The 19,610-nt window shown below is 34.4% G+C and overlaps 1 protein-coding gene across 3 annotated transcripts in view; it reads right to left on the reverse strand.

Annotated features, from left to right (window-relative positions):
- Positions 1-19,610, reverse strand: part of LOC115886095 (apoptosis-stimulating of p53 protein 1) — a 451,411-nt gene that overhangs the window by 231,452 nt on the left and 200,349 nt on the right. For all 3 annotated transcript variants that reach the window (XM_030905146.1, XM_030905147.1, XM_030905150.1), the window contains one exon: positions 15,781-15,836. In XM_030905146.1, the coding sequence (XP_030761006.1) occupies positions 15,781-15,836 (56 nt within the window). The remainder of the gene's footprint in view (positions 1-15,780; positions 15,837-19,610) is intronic.

A 19,610-nucleotide genomic window follows, 5' to 3' on the forward strand; every position in this document is an offset into this window, starting at 1 on the left:
GAAAATGTTAAAATTAGTGTCTGGGAGGTTTTTGACATGACAAATTTGATTTTGATTTCAATATGACTCTTATTTGCAGAATATGCTGCCAAAGTTTCCGGAATACAGTTCGGACCACCCTGTATATCTATAGTTGTTTCGCAAATTTCCTGTTCTATAAATAACATTTTACGTTTCATCTATCGATTTTCTTTTTCTAGGTTCATGTTCGGTTTGGCTTCGCCTAGTACGAATAATGCAGCTTGTCGAAATTAATATCAGCTGTCCTTGACACGAACGATTTTCCACGCGGACGAACACATATTATACCTTTTGTGATAAATCATTGTATTTCCGTATTTGGCCGAAGCCAGGAAATAATACAATTGACAACAGAAATAAAGAAAGCCAAAATGGAATTCGAACGAAATGAAATTTTGCCAACCTCATTCTACTCGTATATAACTAGTATTATTATTTCTTACTAAATTAATATAAGCTTATATCGCCTTGGTTACGCTAACCATAGAGTCATACAGGGTCGAACCATGATACAAAGAATACAAGGTATGATATTGCGCAGGTTGGTCACTACGTCACAGGTGATAAACGCCAACACTGGTCGGCAAGTTCCGCGCGCCAATTTCAAATTGTCAAACAGATGACACAATAAATGTGAAAATAATTTTTCAAATGTCAAGCTCGACATAACTTTTTGGGTTATGTCCTAATTCTTCCCTATTTTAGGTCTTTTTTTATTAGTGGCAAGTGGACAACATGGATATCTTTCTGTATGTCGGCCTTGTGGTCGAAATGATTGCGCCGCATTCTAGTAGACGCAAGGTCGCCGGTTCGATTCCGGCCTCGGACATGGGTGTTAAATGTGTGTGTGAGTCTGTATTTGTCCAATTTTAAACGCTAATTAAATAATAAGAAATAAGCTGGCTGAATGTCGTAATAGACAAGTGGCCAAAAATAGGAAAAAAAAATCTTTCTGTATGGCGTATGACGTCACAGGTGGTATGCGCAAACCTTTGAATAAGAAGACTAAGGAAGGAGCATAATGCTATCCATGTATTCATGCATGGTGGGCGGAAAAGCCACCATAAAAGCTCTCTAGGGTGGGGATCCTTGACAGTTCTGTTTGACGATTCATTTGACACTTTTGGATTTGATTTGAAATTTTGTGGATTTCTCAGTCTTTACGGAGCTTATTTTATGTTATTTATTATTTATTCTACTACTGATAGTTGTATAAAGGTAGTAAATCTAGATGGAAATTGTGGCAGAACTTAAATTAACAGTGACACTATCGAAAAAGACTCTAAAATAGTTGGTTGTGTAGCGTGCGGTAGATCTCGGCAAAAATTGAGTGAAATAATGGAACACCTTTTCGCTAGTAAGTGACTATATAATATACATACGTGTAGTAAACCGATCATTTATGAAATTCAATTAAATTAACTAAATTATATATTTTTCTTGCATTTTAGCTTTTATTTATTACTTGTCAAAGATTAGATGTCAAGAATTTAGATACGTTAATTTGACTTACCTGCTTCAGTAGCGTATCGGATGTTTGTGTTAATAAATACTTATTATAACTTATCTATTTTTATTAGAATTATATATTTTTATAACAATTTTAATAACTACCAACATTTATTCCCAACGTAAAATAAAACAACAAATTATTGAGTCTACCCCACGTCTACCCTATATCATAGTTTTACATTTTTTAAATAAAATTAGAACGACACTGATAAACCGGAATTTAAGTCGGCCATATTTGAGGCCCATCGCGGTGTGCCTAAGATTTTTGATATGCTCCTTCCTTAGTCTTCTTATTCAAAGGCGCAAACTTAACGAAATTGGAGCCGCTATCGATCATACCTTGTTTTCTTTGTACCATGGGGTCGAACAGGCCATATAGCCAATTCCCCCTTGTGTGTAAGTAACACTTGTCGTTTTTCTTTGGCTGTTTTAATATATTTCGCCTATTTTAATAAAAACGTACCAAAACGTCTGCCAAATTCATGTGAAAGACGTTCTTTTAGAAAAAAAAAACTGAACTCGATTGACAACAACCGCCAATTTAAAAACCTGATAGATAACTGGAGCTTACCGAACCAGGTTTCAAAATGTAAATTCACCTCATACATCCATTATTTAGTTGTTTGATATCGGGTCAATGAATAATTCTCCCAATCAGTTCAATATATTGATGATGTTGTAACGTTTTTAGTTCGTTACATGTCTTTTGTATATGATATATGATGTTTGGCGTATCGTCACCGGATTCCGTATCGTTCAGGCCTGATAATTTATTTGACACGCTTGGCGTAGTTCTAACGTTCTCTAATCGACAACCCTGTTATCGTTTCACTGCTTCTGTGGAGGGCTGTCAACGTCGTTTCAAGGCGTCTTAGTCAGAATAAGAATAAATTGGACTGTTCTCCAATTATGTAAGGAAATAATGAGCAAATATGGAGTGCTATAATGCGACCTAACGGAAGTATTTACAGCAATGTTATTATTCTTTACAATTTCTGTCACTTCTGCAGCAACTGAAAGGTCGTATAGCAAATTAAAAATAATAAAAAATTATTTAAGAAATAATATGGGCCAAACTCGACTCCGACATTTATCGCTAATAACAATTGAAAATAAAACCGCATCATGCCTGGATTTAAACGAAGTCATTGATACTTATAGAGATATCGATATTTGAAAATTCAGTTCATTCATTTCTAATAGCGCGACCACTATCGAACACCCACTCAATTCCACTTATTTTTACCAAAAATGCAAGTGTTTCTAGCTTGCATTTAAAAAAATTCAAGCTATAGGGAAAATTACAACGACTCGTTAATAAATAAACAAATTAAGTATCACGAGACGTAATTAAATTGTGAAGCTGAACGCATGACGTACACCTTTTCCTAGAACTTTAAGTACTGACAGAGGTATTGATTGGGTCGACCCATAGACAAATAAATAAAAAGAGACTGACAAATCTCATGGTAAAGAGTGGGACCGCGTTCCCGTAGCGCAACTCAGAATAACAATTTTGAAATCAATTAGCAGAACCATGGCAGGACGTACGTCTTTATTGCTATCTTTCTTTATTATGTGTGCTTTATATGAAAAAAAAGAGATAGGTATAAAACGTATCGTAAGACATTATCGCACATTCTGGCTGGCGGAAAATTTAAATTAGCCATTATTAGTAGTATTCTTTCATTCTGAAACTGAAAATTTTCACTTAAACTGATTTATTCCCTAGAACCACGTAAAGGGAACGTGGTGTAGGGAATAAATCAGTTCAAGTGAAAATTTGCAGTTTCTCTCAGAACGAAAGAATACTACTATTATAAAAAAAGCAAAAATTGTACTGTTTTATAAACATATTTATTTATACATAAAAATAAATAAACTTTTTATAATACAATAACAAAAAATATCAGTGTTTATTCCACCCACCTACCAATTTTAAATGCAGAAGAACTGACTGTTGCAATAACAAAGTGAATATCCAAGCAAAGAAAACTTTACGAGAATCATGATCCTGAACCATTTTCAAGACCAGTTTTAATCCGAAAACAAAAGTAAAATAGGTATATTAATAAAGTTTCTGGTTACTATAAACCAGCTATAAACTACCTACCCAAAAGAGGGGTAAATATTTTTGACACTACTACTTCTACTTTTTTCTTAATAAGATGATAAATATAACTACTTACTTTTATTCTACCGGGTGTCTTTAACATATCTATCAGAGAAAGGGGGCACCAATACATATAAAAAATTGATGATACTGGCTCCTGCAGCAAATAAAATAACAAATAGTATAACCTAAAATTATAAGTAACAAAATATAAATACCTATATGGAACAAAGGAATTTGTTCCCTATCCATATTCATGAGTCAATAAAATGGAGAGTTTAAAGAAAAGGTAAATCACCAAAAGAAAAATTATCAAACATGACGAATTGTCATGATGTTGTCATCTTGGTTGTCATGATGACGAAAACGAAAGGCGATTGTTCTAATTTCTATTTAGAAATTACGTTTTATATGGCTGCTTCTTTCTCTCTTGTTATATTAGAATGAGATAGTGGGCCTAATAGTCGCAATGCGCAGATCAACATTAATAGAACGAAATTTTGCGTTCTGAGTTGCGCTACGGGAACGTTGTCCCTCTCTTTGCCATTTAATTTGCCAGTCTCTTTTTATTTGTTTGTCTATGGGTCGACCGGTCAACTGCGACAAATCTGCTTATCCACTTCCACGTCTCTTAGCGATGTCCACAGTTTCTCGGTTTATTTCATACGTTTGGCAACGTGTTTACTGTCCTCTCTTTGTTCAGTACATTATAAACGCATTGTTCTCTTCTTACATACCGAAATCTCGACCCAAGACTAACCTTTGCCAGCCCTTAGTATACATAACCTATCAATGCGACAAGGAGCTAAATGTAGGGTTCAGTCTACAAGTTGCTAGACTTTAAAGAATATAATCTAAAAACCAGAACAATAGATCTGGAAAGATCGCAGTGGATCAGGCCGATAGCCACCTCTAAGAATCTAGTCTAAGATCTTATGATCGTATCACCCTGTATAAAGAACCCCACTCAAAACAGATAAATCGTTCAGTACGTATAAGCGGCATTCTATCAATTTAGTTGGACGACTCATACAGTTGAGATGAAGAGCTCTCTCGCTCATTAGAGAAACCATTATGAACCGGAGGCGGTTGCTTGATAAACTCGACTTTGCCTATCGACCACGCCATTCTTCAACCAGGCTTTAACCAACCGTTTCTCTCTCTGCATACACACGAACTCTGCCAGAGCTCCATATACAAGCGAATAGAGCCTCGAGCTCATATAAATTAAATCGAATATTCCACCTGTTTTATTGGACGTGACTAATCACTTTTTGATTAAAACGTTCGCGCGGAATTCCTGCTGATCGTTCTTTAAAGCGGTCGTAGCACAATAAGAGTCGCTGAAATTCGAATAAAAATCTTTATAGAGATGGAGTTAAAATGTTGTTAATTGATATTTACGTTATAAGTCCGGTAGTTCAACTTTTATAGTACGAATGAAATGTTTATCCAGAATTTCAAAACGAATATGTAACAGTAAATAAAACTCATAAAATAATATATATCTAAGTAACTCATAAAATATCGCAAATAGTTATTATTTTTGCATCATGTTTACTATAATTTTATTGTTAAATATTATTTTATTTAAATTTTACGATTATGCAACCCGATATACACCGCGATATTATACAGCATATTTATACAGCTACAGCTCCACAATATTGTCACTGGCCCAGCATTAGAATTTTTGTCGGCCTCTCTTTATCTTTGGTCATCACTTGTCACTTGTCACTGTCAGATCAAATCAGATGTGTTTTGGATTTATTTATTCTTTGTTTTGGTTATTGAAATTTTATAATTATCAGATAAAATTTCGTAGTTAAATTGGTTATTTTTGATGCGGATCGCAGTGTGCAATTCGTTCATTTTAATTGTGGAATTTCTGAGTTAAGTTCGTTCATTGACCGGATATGGAATATGGCTGAGGAGAAAATATTCTAGAATATCATTTTTTATTTATGCCTTTTTGTGAGTTAGACTAGTCAAGATATATAGTTCTCTATCTATATCCTGGAGGGAAATTTCCGGTTGAAATCTGATTTTGTGAAGGAAATCGAATCCTTGCATCACTTCTTGTGTATCCACCGTCAGAATATCGTCGTGAAGAACTGGCTGCCGTTTCGTGAAGCATTCCCTGTTGGTGAATAGCAGGTCTTCGTAAAGAAGGATTAAGGCTTCCGAAACACATTTGGTCAGAGACGTGGTTGGATTTTGATGATTTTTATGGACCGCCGACCAATTTCCGCAATGGGATTAAAATAGCCAAATTTTTCCGACCGATATTCCGATTCCACGTGCCCAGGGAGTCCCCGAATACTTCCAAGGTATGCTATAATTCTTCTGCCTATTCTAAGTCAATGCTCAACTGATTTTTGTTCATATTGTTGTCTGGTTTTCGACTTTTCCACGCCCACGTGGTGCAGAAAGATTAGTTGAGTGTTATCTTTCTTAAATCTTATTTGGTTGTTCGTAATTGTAGAGCAAGAAGACCGATCCAGACCGTAGCACAGAACAGTCCAGAATTCCATCCGTTCCTGTTGTCCGTGTAGAGGTACCCGTTGGACATCATAAACTCTCGTTGAGGTAAAGTTCAGATTTGATTAGTCCTTCTTTATTACCTTTATTAACTCCTACACGTTGTGTTAAAAAAATAGTTAAAACATGTATTCCTGAATGAAATCAAGTTTAGTGTAATTGTATGTTTCAAAAGTGAGACTCCTCCAACGATCTAAGACACTCGAAAAAATTTCTCAGAACTTACGACCGAGAAAAATGAAAGATTTTCCTTCATTCATGGGTTCCTATACTTAAATGACTTGTTTTGATGCCCTCTACATCCCCCTTCAGTTTGTCGCACTAATTGTGGGATTTATAGCATAAATATTCTTTAATATAATGTAAGAGTATATTTAATGTATAAAATTTGTTGTTTCGATATTTTTATTCTCGAATTTTAATAGAATCTATTGTATATGGTAACGGATGGCACGTAGAGAAGATGGTGATTCTCTCATACACAGGTAAGTTATAATACCCGAACCCACGCAGGTGGCGCGTGTGCGTAGCAAAAGCGACCTTCGGGCGGACACATCGCCGATTGTTTAGTTCAAGGTCATCGGGTTCAGGAATGTCCGATGTCCGACTCTGTTCGATTCGCGATTCCGCGGCTCTTTGACCTTGGAAGCGGGCCATCGCAGCCGCCTTCTACATAAGAGAGAGTGGAACGACTCTTTTTCGTTTGTTTTCTGGTTTTTGCTTTATCGCTCGCCCATTTCGACGTTGCCAAATTTGAGAGATCTAATGCTATTTCGTAATATTTTTGATTTTACTCATTATTATCCGTTTATTTAAAGGTAAAAGTTGAGATAACATCTTTAACAAATTATTATTTATTGTAAAATACATTTTGCTTTGTTTATTACAAAACACAGTAAGTATTTAAAAAATCAGAAATTCCCTACTTACCCGAAGTTACAATCAGATTATGAAAACGCAAACTCGTTAAAAAGTTCTCAGCAGATTCACGATAAAACAGGTGACAGAAACCAAGCCGACGAACAAACGGAAACAAGAAAACGACGTTTGGACAGGAAAAGTTTAATTGATACCGAAAGTATTAATTTTAAAGGAGAACATTTAATTCACACTGAAAATAATGTAGGTAGTCTTCCTCCAAGCAAGATCCGTAACAGTGTTTCTTCTTCAAAATTTATATTTGACTGAATTAAAAATTTAGTTGTGGCCGATCTATACGATGCACTTATGGGGTATTTTATCTCAAAACCTGGCCAATAATATTTTTATTTTTTTTGCATTCTTCCGCCTTTTAAAATGTGAGAAAATAAAGAAATTGCTTCAAATTTTAATACATACCTAGCGTTTTTTTATTGACAAAATTAAGTCGAGACTCCCTCGAGTATTGACAATAATATATCCATACTCGAGGGAGTGATTCCTCAGGTCATTTTATGGAGAAAAGTTCCCATAAACATAGGTCCAGAAATGCATTGTTTCTAAGATACAGGGTGTTGAAAGTGAAAAACACTAAATAATAAATAAATAAATAAATGCCTTTATTGTCAAAAAATTTTTCAATTTGTGGACAAAGGTAAACTAACAAACAAAGTAAAAAAAACAAGGTACACAAACAAACAAACAAAAGATAATACAAAACATTATACAAATAATATTGTCAGTCTTATTGTTAAAATAAACATATATAAATGAAATAATATGTCTATTATTGAACTAGCAGATTAATATTGTTCTAACTACAAAATAACAGTTATACTAAAGAGTAATACTCCATATTATACTCTAAACTAATATAAGATCAATAAAAGATCGCGATTAGTAAGAAAAACTAAGATAATTATTGTTAAGTAAATTTTGTAAAAGCACAGCGATACACAGCCCGTCTATTCGAGGAACAATTTGTGATTGGCGTGGATTGTAACACGGGGCGACATTGACCCCTACCACCCACCCTCGAATACATTCATGTTTATACTAATAATTCCTGGTATCGGTTGGTTAATATCTTGAATTTAGATTTTTGAATATTGGCCAACTTTTTGGGTTAAATACCCCTTAGTGGACGGTTTGGTATTTATAAAGAACACACATACAGGCGTAAACCCAAAACAACGATTATTTGGCAACAATGCAATGGGATTACATAGGTATCCTATATAAACCATTGTATGTTGTATTTCGATTCATATAGGGTTCTATTTTTAAAAAAATTTGAAAAAATCTGAAGAAGAAACGACAGAGCACATTTGAAGACTACACGGGAGAAACCAGATATATCACATTTTCTAGAAATTCTGATAGCAGCACAATTTTATAGGCAAATGTGAGCGTTATTCGAAGCATCGTCAAAGAAAACAATAATAATACGAGAGTTCTAGAAATATTATAGCTTGATTATTTTGCTGTACAAGGGAAAGAATGTTCTTACAGGAAATATAACCTCACAAAACAGCATTGTTCACTAGATGTTTCTCATTTAATATTTCCAAGCTCTATACAACTGTTTACCAGCAGAAATGATAATCCTTCAGAGTGCTGCATTTAAAAATAAACTTAAAAAACATTTTCGGGATAGTTCTCTTCGCTCTTAGTTTTTTTTTACCTCAGAATTATTTTAGTATAAAATACTTTTCTTTGTGTTTATTTCTTTGAATTTCATACTAAATTTTCTTAGTCATAGGATTACTATATAGGTAATTTACTAATATCTGTAGATAAGTTAGAGTAAAATAATTTAGCTACATAATACACACATTTATACTAGCTGATATTGTGATCTGAGAGGAACTGAATTTAAACCAATTTTAATGGTCTTCAGTTCCTTTTTTGCATGTTTTTTTTTATTAATAGTTGATAATCAGTTCAACTATTAATAAATCTTCCAGTTTAAAGTGTTTTAATTTTGAGTAATAAATATTTCGATTTCTCTTGATAAACTAGGAATAATTTAAAACTTTTCCGGCCCGTTCGACATCGGAGCCATTATGCAATAACGGACCGATAATTTCCACGAAATAGGAATTTTATTGGAAAAATTACTTCCTACGCCTTATAAATGGGCGCGTTTTTCTCCATCTTTTCGTTCCGTTCCTAAATGGGAAGATGCCCTTTCGATATCCGTATTGAGATTGCTGAAAGAGCAAAAAAACTGGTCAAGATTTTTACAGAATAAAGTAGTTTTATTTTTTAATTTTCTTTCTCAAAATTCGGTCAATAAATACATATTTTAGTCTTTCATTCTTTTACTGTCTAACATAGATAAAGGAAACAAGTTTAGATTGGAAAGTTCCCATAAAGACAATGCAAATACTATTTGGCACCATAGAACGGTCGCTCCCCAAAGCTTTTGTTAATTTCGGAGCGGTTCGTCTTTTTCCGAAATTATGTCGCCAAATATTTATTCAAACTTATTACTTTCTTTTAATTTTTGAAATAAAATACAGTGTGTTGCAAATAAGAAAGTTTATTTTATATCAGGACATGGGGGTATGAAATACCTATGAAACATTGGAAATCGATGTTATGCCACGATCCACCATGGTTTTTGTCACTTTTTCACAATTATGACAGGTTTGAGTAAATAAAATTAAGATAGTGGAAAACTTGGAAAATAAGTTCGTCATAATAATGCTTTTATTTATTCACTATTCTAATAAAGAATATGCATTCCTTCGGAAACTCCCTATTTATTTATTTAGTAATGCTAAAACACTCTATTTGAAAGTCGATTAGAGAAAACAGTATGATTCATTGGCAAGCGATGTAAATATTTGTGATCAGGTAAAATTGTGATGTAAGAGAAGGCTTAGCTTGCCGGCGGGGAGTCAGTAGTTGATAGGCCGGCCGGCTGTAGTATTGCGTTTTGTCACAGAGCTGACATTTGGAAGTAGCGAGTCTTTTGACTATGGAAGTAGAAAACCTCTTGTGACGTCGTTCCTTCGAGGATGGTCTTGAGAGTTTGAGGTCGCTCTTGCTTCTCGATTGACACGATGGGGCGTTGCGTGAGGACCCAAATTAGCCTCATCAATTGGGATGCGAATCTGTTTAGCGGCAGATTTGCGTCCGGGGAAGCCCCTATACTATTTCAGGTGACACTAGCTAGTAGTTGAAGATTATTAACCAATAGATCCGAATAATATTTGAATTAGATGGAAATTATGGAATGGGATATATTGAATAGAATGTCAGTGATGTCAGTCTGGGTGAGTCTTACTATTTAACTATCAATTTTATCCAGATCAGTAAATGTTTGTTTTGTTATTTTCATGTACAATGAGAGAGTGCTTGCCAATGACCAACTAAATGGATATTTGAGGTGAATTTGCATTGTGAGACCCGGTTGAGTAAGCCCCAAAAATAGCGATTTTACAATAGGAATACATAATTACTTTGAAAATGGACGCTTTAAACGCTTCTCAGTATTTTTTCAATAAGGGCAGTTTAAATTTTGAAAGTTTTTACAATTTTTGAAGATTCTGACATGACTACAACGTTTGAGTTTTAAATGGCACCATCGGTATTTTTTTACTTTATTTGATAGAAAATGCCACTCTGAATTAAATGACATATCATATGTCAACTTTGGACATTTTCGCATATGGTTTATTTGAAATTATTGTAACATGCGGTTCCTGATGACAATTTGAGTCGAAACACCAAGTGTGTGGTATCAAATTATTCGTAAAAAATGCTTACTCTAAATATGCTAATGAGTCAACCTCGTTCCATTTGAAATAATTAAGTAATGATTAAAAATATGATTTGGAAAACTTCTAACCCACCAGAACAAGACACTAAAAAGATCAGAAGATTAGATCTATTTTTGCAAGGCTCGTTGGTTAAAAATTAGTATTACACAGCCGTGGTACTCTAGATTGAAATTTAAAATACGATTTTCTTCTAAGCAAAAATGACAAAACTTGATATATGATACCTATATCATTCTATTCAGAGTGTTATTTTCTATCGAATGAAGTAAAAAAATACCGAGGGTGTCATTTAAGAACTTCCACACACCAAACACGTTCTAGTCATTTTTAGGAGTATTTAGAAAGTAGAAATATATATTGCACAAACTTAAAATTAACTTCTCACTGAACACACTTGCATCATTGGCTATACAGGGTTGTTCACCACATACGACACGGAGTATTGTAGCTAAATGATTAGATTTTTACAAATTGTAAGTTTTGGGTTCGTTGAAGGACTACTAGAGCTACAATTTAAAAATATTTTTACAAGATACAGAGTGTCCCAAATAAATAAAAAATATCAAAGTTGTATTTTCTTTAATGGAATACCCTGCATATTATTACATTTTTAGTTTCTACGATTAAAATAAAGGTAAATTTGAATAGGTTTATTACACCTAAACCTTACCGTTTTTGAAATATTTTCAATTTTGTGAAATTGCAGTAAAAATTTTAAGGCTTCATTTCTCCGAGGGTACCAAAGTTTTTAATACTAAATATTTACTGAAGTCTATTTATTGATCAATTTTTGTGTTGCAGTAATAAAAATATTACTACCTCATAGAGAGTGTCTAAAAGTTTATTTTAAATTATTTCTAGCTTTAAACGGCAATAACTTGTTTAATTTAAATGCAACACCCTGTATATTTTAGGAGAATCAGATGCATAATTTAATTGTCTATCAAATTGTATTATACCACTTTTTACCTATCCCTTCAAGTTTTCGTAGAAAATGCATTTTCTTATAATTTAGACCTCATTTATCAATATACCCATGGAATATTGACATTTTAGATTGTTTTTAAAGCAACAAATGTACAAAATGTACAAGCTAGTAATATTATCGTTTTTAGCAAAATGATAATATTACTAGCCCATTTGTATGCAAAAAGAAAACTATTTAAATCTTTATAAAAAATATACCATTAATTAAATATACCACCATTATTTCCGTCCAAATACTAATTAATTACATACTTAATTATGTTCGTTAATAAATTATTCTAAATAAATGTGGATTTGAATCAGAAATCAATATAATAATAAGTTATGAAAATGAATGTCTCTGTTGTTGTTATAAATAGGCATTTGTCAAAAATTGAATAACATTTTAAGGTGTTACTTTTACTACACCGTCTAATACACATACAAAATTCAGTTTTTTAGTATTTGGAGCAATTATTATTAATCAACCCAAACAGTCAGTTAATGTAGTTTGAATACTGGAATCATATTAATTGGTCCTCTTTAACAAATATTTAAACAGTTTTTTTTATTTTATAATAAAATAAACAAACTATATCGACAATATTAGTATCTGTACTCTTTAAAAATTTGGTACATCTTTAAAAATAATCTAAAATGTCAGTATTCCATGGGTATATTGATAAATGAGTTTTAAATTACAAGAAAATGCATTTTCTACGGAAACTTGAAGAAATAGGTAAAATTGATATAAACCAATTTGATAGACAATTAAATTGTGCATCTGATTCTCATAAAATATACAGGGTGTTCTATTTAAATTAAACAAGTTATTGCCGTTTAAAGCTAGTAATTATTTAAAATAAAATTTTAGACACTCTGTGTAAGGTAGTATAATTTTTATTATTGCAACACAATAACTGATCAATAAATAAACTTCAGTAAATATTTAGTATTAAAAACTTTGATACCCTTGGAGAAATGAAGCCTTAAAATGTTGACTGCAATTTCACAAAATTGAAAATATTTCAAAAACGGTAAGGTTTAAGTGTAATAAACCTTTATCAAATTGACCTTTATTTTAATCGTAGAAACTAAAAATGTAATAATATACAGGATGTTCCATTTAAAAAACTACGACTTTGATATTTTTTATTTATTTGGGACACTGTGTATCTCGTAAAAATATTTTTAAATTATAGCTCTAATAGTCCTTCAACGAACCCAAAACTTACAATTTGTAAAAATCTAATCGTTTAGCTACAATACTCCGTGTCGTATGTGGTGAACAACCCTGTATAAAAGCGGCCAATAATAAAGTAATTAATACAATTTTTAAAATAAAAAATGCAAAAAACAAACTTATAGGGGTGAGCCACTTTTGAGACGCACCGGCTATATATGATCTAGGAAATCTACACATTTTCGAACCCATACATATTTTTTCATGAGCAATCACAAACTGAACTTTGACGGTTTATTTTTCGAACCCTCTATATAAATTAACGTATTAATTCAATACAAACACCTGCCTTGCAAAATAATTATGCCAACATTAATTACATTCTATCTGTAGCCAGCTACAAAAAGTCCGCGCACTAAGAACCCGACGTTTTTTTTTCGAAAATGCTTTCGCATCTTTCCTGATCTTATCGAGCGGCTGTTGCACAAGCAGATGAAGAGGGCATCGAACAAAAAGTCAATCGTCTATTAGAAATTTAATAAGCTGCAGCGTTTCCTACAAGCTCTAGATGGATAAATTAATTGGCCCCTATAGGGTGCTACATCGCGCAACAGTGCAAAAGAAAAGAAATCGGCTGTATAGAGTTCGATAATGAATTAATTTCTGAGAACGATGCACCAATAAGAGGAAATAGTAGGGGAGCTCAAGATGCTGAATGGGGTGATTTACTTGAGAAATCAGTAGTTATTTTGTAAACATATTACACACTTGTTGTATTAGCTAATAGTTAATACAGGAATATTATGCCCATCATATTTTTAATGAAAACCTAATTTTTACGTATTTTTTTTAACAGGGTCTCAAACAAAAACTTTCCGTCAATAGAAGTTGTCACTGTTCAAAGTTTTCTCACTACTTTATACGTGTCCGTAACTTTTTTTTCAGAAAATTCAAAAATGAATTTGTCCCAAAAATGATTGTAAAATCTTCAACCCTCTAAGCGGGGTGTCATCCCCCAACTTTTTTCAAATGGGAAGGGGGGTCAAGTGACGACGCAATGAAAAGAACTTTCTATTCTCTATACTTTCCCGCTTCGTTTTTGAAAATCGGTCGAGTCATTGAGAAAATATGAAGGATTGAAATTTGAAAAGTTGATTTAAACATTTATCAGAGTAAATGATAAGGATAAATTCCTTCGACTAATTTGCTGTTTTTTCTTAATATTTCTAGATGTTTACGCATTTTTTCACTTGCCACAAAGTTGAACGATCAGGTGCGGCAGTTGCTAGATAGCTGTTCTGTGACTTCTGACACACTGACAGGTGTTCGACATATCGACCGTCTTCTGTTATGGACAATTTCTGGCGGAATTCATTAACTCAGTGGAGGTGAAAGATACCCTCTCATAACTGCTAAGTATTTCTAATTCTTGTCGAGATTATACGGAAGAATAAGGAACCTTTATTCTTCCGCAAATATATCCATAGGATTAGATCCATGGGCACTAAGTTGGGCGGCCTCGACGGCCAACGGCTGGGATCTTGGTTAGTTATTCAATTATTCTTGAAATTAGCTGCAAAAATTTGCTGATAACTTCAGTGTTCAGAGGCGGTGCCTCGTCTTGCTGGAAAAATATGTTTTCGAGTTCCATTAAGAGCATATCATCAATAAGGGGTCCAAAGCCTACTAGTTAAAAGTGGCAAACTTTTAAAAAATCTGTATTTCGATGGGGATTATAACAAAATATCAAGTGTGCTATATTTTTGGAAAGGCAATTTTAAATTCTCTTCAGTTAATTAAAAATATAGAGGGTGTTCCAAATAAAAAATCAAATTTTCTGTTGATAACTCTTAAATTATTAATTTTAAAAAAATTATACTTAAACCATAAAATTTTACGTAAAAAGGTGCTTTGGAAATGTTTTCATAGAAATACAAAATTTTCCATAGCAAAAAAGTTACAGCGATTTGTTAAAAATGCACATTTTTGAAAAACACCCCGTAACTCCGAAACGGTAACAGATATTGATGTGCGGTTTTCACCATCATGTTTTTGATAAAAATTGAGCTCCAGACACCGATATTAGTTTTTGTCTATCTCCTATAGAAAAGGGTGTTTCCATTTAAAAGCGTCGAATTTGATTCGCCCTGTACATAAACATACGTAAAAATTAAAAGGTTTTGATGAAAAATATGATGAGCGTAATAATCCTGCGGATGGGATCTTAGACTATCTAAGAAGTTCTTCTTATTCTTTCGCAACTCAGTTTACAGTAGCGCCTAGTAACAGCAAATTGTATCAAAGAAACATAGTTAGTAGTGCTTCAATTTGTAATAATTATTTTCATTTAAATACCAATAATCTGAATATTCTCTGACATAAATTGTGAGAATTACGACTACACTACTTTCGTACAAAATCAATCATATTTAACTATTTTGGAGATCTACAAATTAATAGAAATAAAAGCTACAAAGTGATGTCTAGTACTATTTTAGATTCAAAATGCATCAGAGCTTTGTGCAACTGTTTTTTTTTACAATTTATTTTTTCCGTTTAAGGACCTATTGATCTGTGAAAATTAAATGCTAAAAAGAAAAAAAAAGGTTATATGATGTATGTTCTTTTACTGGTGGAGGGTACGTCTTCAGATTTTCAAAAAAAAAAAAAAACTGACAAAAGTTAACTGTTAAAAACAAGAGCCTACATAGGTCATTTTAGTTAAAAGCGCTTACCGTTTCACTGAAGTGTTCGGGCTCCTTCATACCATTTCGATTTTCATAGGTCCCTCCTGTAACAACAAATATAGTTAATTTATCTCTAAACAAAAGTTTTCAATTAAAAACAAAAATTACAGATGTCTCTTTAGGTTTTACATTTTATTTTCAGTAAAATAGGTGCCCGGTGGCGTAGAGGTACAGCTCTCGTCTACCAATTCAAAGGTTGTGGGTTCGAATCCGACAGCCGGCATTTCATCAGCCGACTAACTACGTTAAACCAACGGAGACCAATTTGTCAATGGTATTTTACCAATAAATCAAAAAAAATGCTTACAGCGCTTTCAGATGTAGCGGACCGTACGCGCGGAGCGTCCGCGCGGATGTTTTTTTCAATATAGCTTTCGGACGGAGCATACGCGACCCATTTGAAATCGTTCATATAAACTCATGGTACTTGCTCGAAATCGCGGACGGCCCGTCGCGGACGCTCCGCTCCATCTGTTAACGTTTCAGCAAATATATCTCCTCCCTTCATCGCCTGCAAAAACACAAGGAACAAAAAATTAAAAAATAAATCCTGTACATGCAATTTAGCCCACTTTGGAGTTAGTATCTTGATTACGGTTTTCGCACAAAAACATTCGTATCGATTGCAAATCGAATTCCACTAGTCGATTGCGGCGATACGGTGCGCCTTTCGACGTAACCAGACACAATTCAGTAATTAATTTTTTAGCGAAATAGAATCGAAATGAAAGTTTTAATGAAAAATCTGCCGCTGGCATTAAATATTCCGTATTGTTGCGACGCGAACGTCAGCGGTTTTAACGAAATAATTACGAACTGATTAAAACGCGTCGAGCGACGCTATAGCAAATTAACAAAAAAAAAAACTGGGGAAAAATAGGTTAGGTACTTGCGCCATTCCAATTAAACTAAAAAAGTAAAGTATTTTAAGTTAACCTCTCCTTTTTACTGCTAAGACGAATCTGGCCTAACGACGGGGTCTACTTTGTTTACGAGTAATCCGAACCATTGTCCTCAGCCATATCATTGTCCATGACCTACCGACTTGGCAAGTGCCTAAATCGATTCGAATTGATGAGATATCTGATCTCATCCAGCACGCAGCGGCGTGAATTAGAGCATTCACGGCCCGAACCAGATCCCTACGAGTTTGACGAGGCATACCCATTCTCAAAATTCTTCTTTGGACCGCGTCCCATACGTGCTCAATGGGGTTGAGGTCAGGAGATTGTGCCGGCCAGGGTAAGATGTTTAATTGATGAGCATTGATAAACTCACTTATCACTCTGGCTGTATGAGGCCGTGCATTGTCATGCATGAGAATGAAGTTTCTCCCAAAATCATTGACATATGGTAACACGACAGGCTCAAGAATTAAAACACGATATGTGATTCCTGTTAGAAACCTTTCAAGAAAAACGAGATCGGTTTTACGGCCTAACTGGACTCCTCCCCAGACCATAACTGTTCCACCTTGATACGGGTACACTTCCTGAACATGATCCAACCGAATAAGATTTCCCGGTTCTCTCCATACCCTAAGCCTTCTCGAATCCGGATAAATTCCAAAGCGTGACTCATCCGTGAAGAGAACATTGGCCCATTGTTCATTCGACCACTAAACATGATCTTGAGCCCACAAATATCGTACCTCTCGATTTCCTCTAGTTAAGGGTTGAGCTTCCAGGGGCGTCTGCTTCTTAAGTTGACCTCCCTTAACCTATTGCGAACAGTGTCAGGACTAACGGTTATATTATGTGTTTCCTGAAGAATTAAACTAAGCTCTGGTGCTGTAAGAGTCGGTCGGCGTCGAGCATTTAATTGTAAAAAATGATCTTGCTGAGGGGTAGTAATGCGATGTCGCCCCGTGTGCCTTTCAGCAACATCACCACTTTCACGGTAGCGTGCACTTAATCGCGATATTACACTTTGCGTTGTATTTAATGCTCTAGCTACGTCGATTTGGCGCATTCCAGCTTCGAGCATACCCATGGCCCTTAGCATTTCCTCTCTGTTAATAAGATGTCTACGCTCCATAATGTCGTTTAATACTAAACAGAGTTATTTGAATGAATTCTGGCCAGTTATCATAAAAACATAGCCAGTACAGGTTAAATTCGAACAAATGATGCTAGGTGCTTTTTATACATTTGACAAAAAATGCACAAACACTTCTGCAAATATCCCAAATTTAGAAATAACTAGTGTGACTACTTCGTTTCAATCGAAGTAGAAAGAATCGGCCTACAAATATGTGGTTCTTTATTCAAAACATTTATTTTTAACTTTAATAAAATGATATCCCTAGATTTTTCCGGTGTGTGTAGTTTACTAATAGTGGGACTATTTGGGACTCATTCTAAGGCATTAAAAAAACATATTTTTTTCGCCGCATAATGTATTTTCCTGTAAACATATTCTAGTCTCGATGTGATGGCAATGTCGCCGCCCATTCTTATTGCCTTTTGCGCTTCTCTCAAGTCTGTAAAAGCGTAGTTCGCGTGATAATGCTTATTTAAAAGTAGGGTCGCGTGTCTGTATCCGAGGTACCCTTAAGGTCTCCAAAGGACCCGAGCCGCAACATAATAATACCCTTTTCACCGACGAGTCAATGCGCCCGTGATATCCCACTTCCCAGCTTTAGCTCCACAAAAGCAGGATGTTTCAATTATTCAGTCAAATGGAATCAAGTTTTAGCGCACGCCACACGTTGCCAAATTTATATTTCCGATTGTCCTAATAATTAAAGTAAACAGAAAAAGAATTAAACATTAATTAATAACCTAAAATAAAAGATCTCGCCGGCCGGCTCCGGTTGTCAAATACCCGCACATGCCCATTTAAGCAATTTTTAAACGTTATCAGAGGTTATTATTTAGAAAGAGCGCATGGTGTAATTGATCCGCAAATTACGTCAGGCGGTAACGTTATTAGCGGGTGTTGCGTTGACTCGCGCATATCGTAACTATGATAAGGTACGCGTAAATACTGGATGACGCTATTCGGTTTTCCGATATCTCTCTAATAACTGTGCCGGTCAGGTGCTGTGCACAATTTTAGAGGCCATAAGTGGGCGTGCTATGTGCGCAAACTAGTCACCTAACTAGTGGCCGATTCCGAAAATTGGAACCACGAAAAACAATAAAGAAAAAACAAAGATTGTAATCTGTTTAATCTGTGATATCATGGTATCACCTTACGTTTGGTCTTCTTCTAGGTAATTCGAATATAATCCACTTGAAATCATCATCATCATCAACATTATCATTTCCAGCTTATTCAACCATTTCCAATTATGGTGCAGTCTATTTTACATATTTAGATAATCTCCCCTCTTCTATGTCTTTCAATTCCTCATGGGTGCCCGTTGCCACTTTTGGACCGTGGCTCAGTAATGACTGGGCTAACAAACTATAATCCGGATACGAAAAAATAAAAGTAGTAGCCACAGCTGCAGTAAATTATTCTTCGTTACACTGGATGGTGACAATTTCGATGCTCAACATTGGCATCTTGAAAGTTATCAAAAAACATAAATATCACAACTTTAAATTTAAATGTGTACCGAATTTACATCTTTTTACATACTGGTCATCACGAGAGTCGATTACAATTTTGCAAGTGGTTTTGGGAAAGTGTTCACTTTACCATCCACGAAGGAGCTTCTCGAGCCATCGTGCTATTTAACCTTCAGATTGTTTCACCTCCATAAGCCACTTGAGAACCACATCTGCTCAACTGCCTTTTCCAACCTCCTTCCGAGTAACGCAGTAATTCCTTTAGCATTGGACTCGACTTAAAATTCTCATCGTTAAATC

The sequence above is a fragment of the Sitophilus oryzae genome, unplaced genomic scaffold (genome assembly GCF_002938485.1).
Source record: "Sitophilus oryzae breed Bouriz unplaced genomic scaffold, Soryzae_2.0 scaffold_467_pilon_pilon, whole genome shotgun sequence".
Taxonomy (NCBI): Eukaryota; Metazoa; Arthropoda; class Insecta; order Coleoptera; family Curculionidae; genus Sitophilus; species Sitophilus oryzae.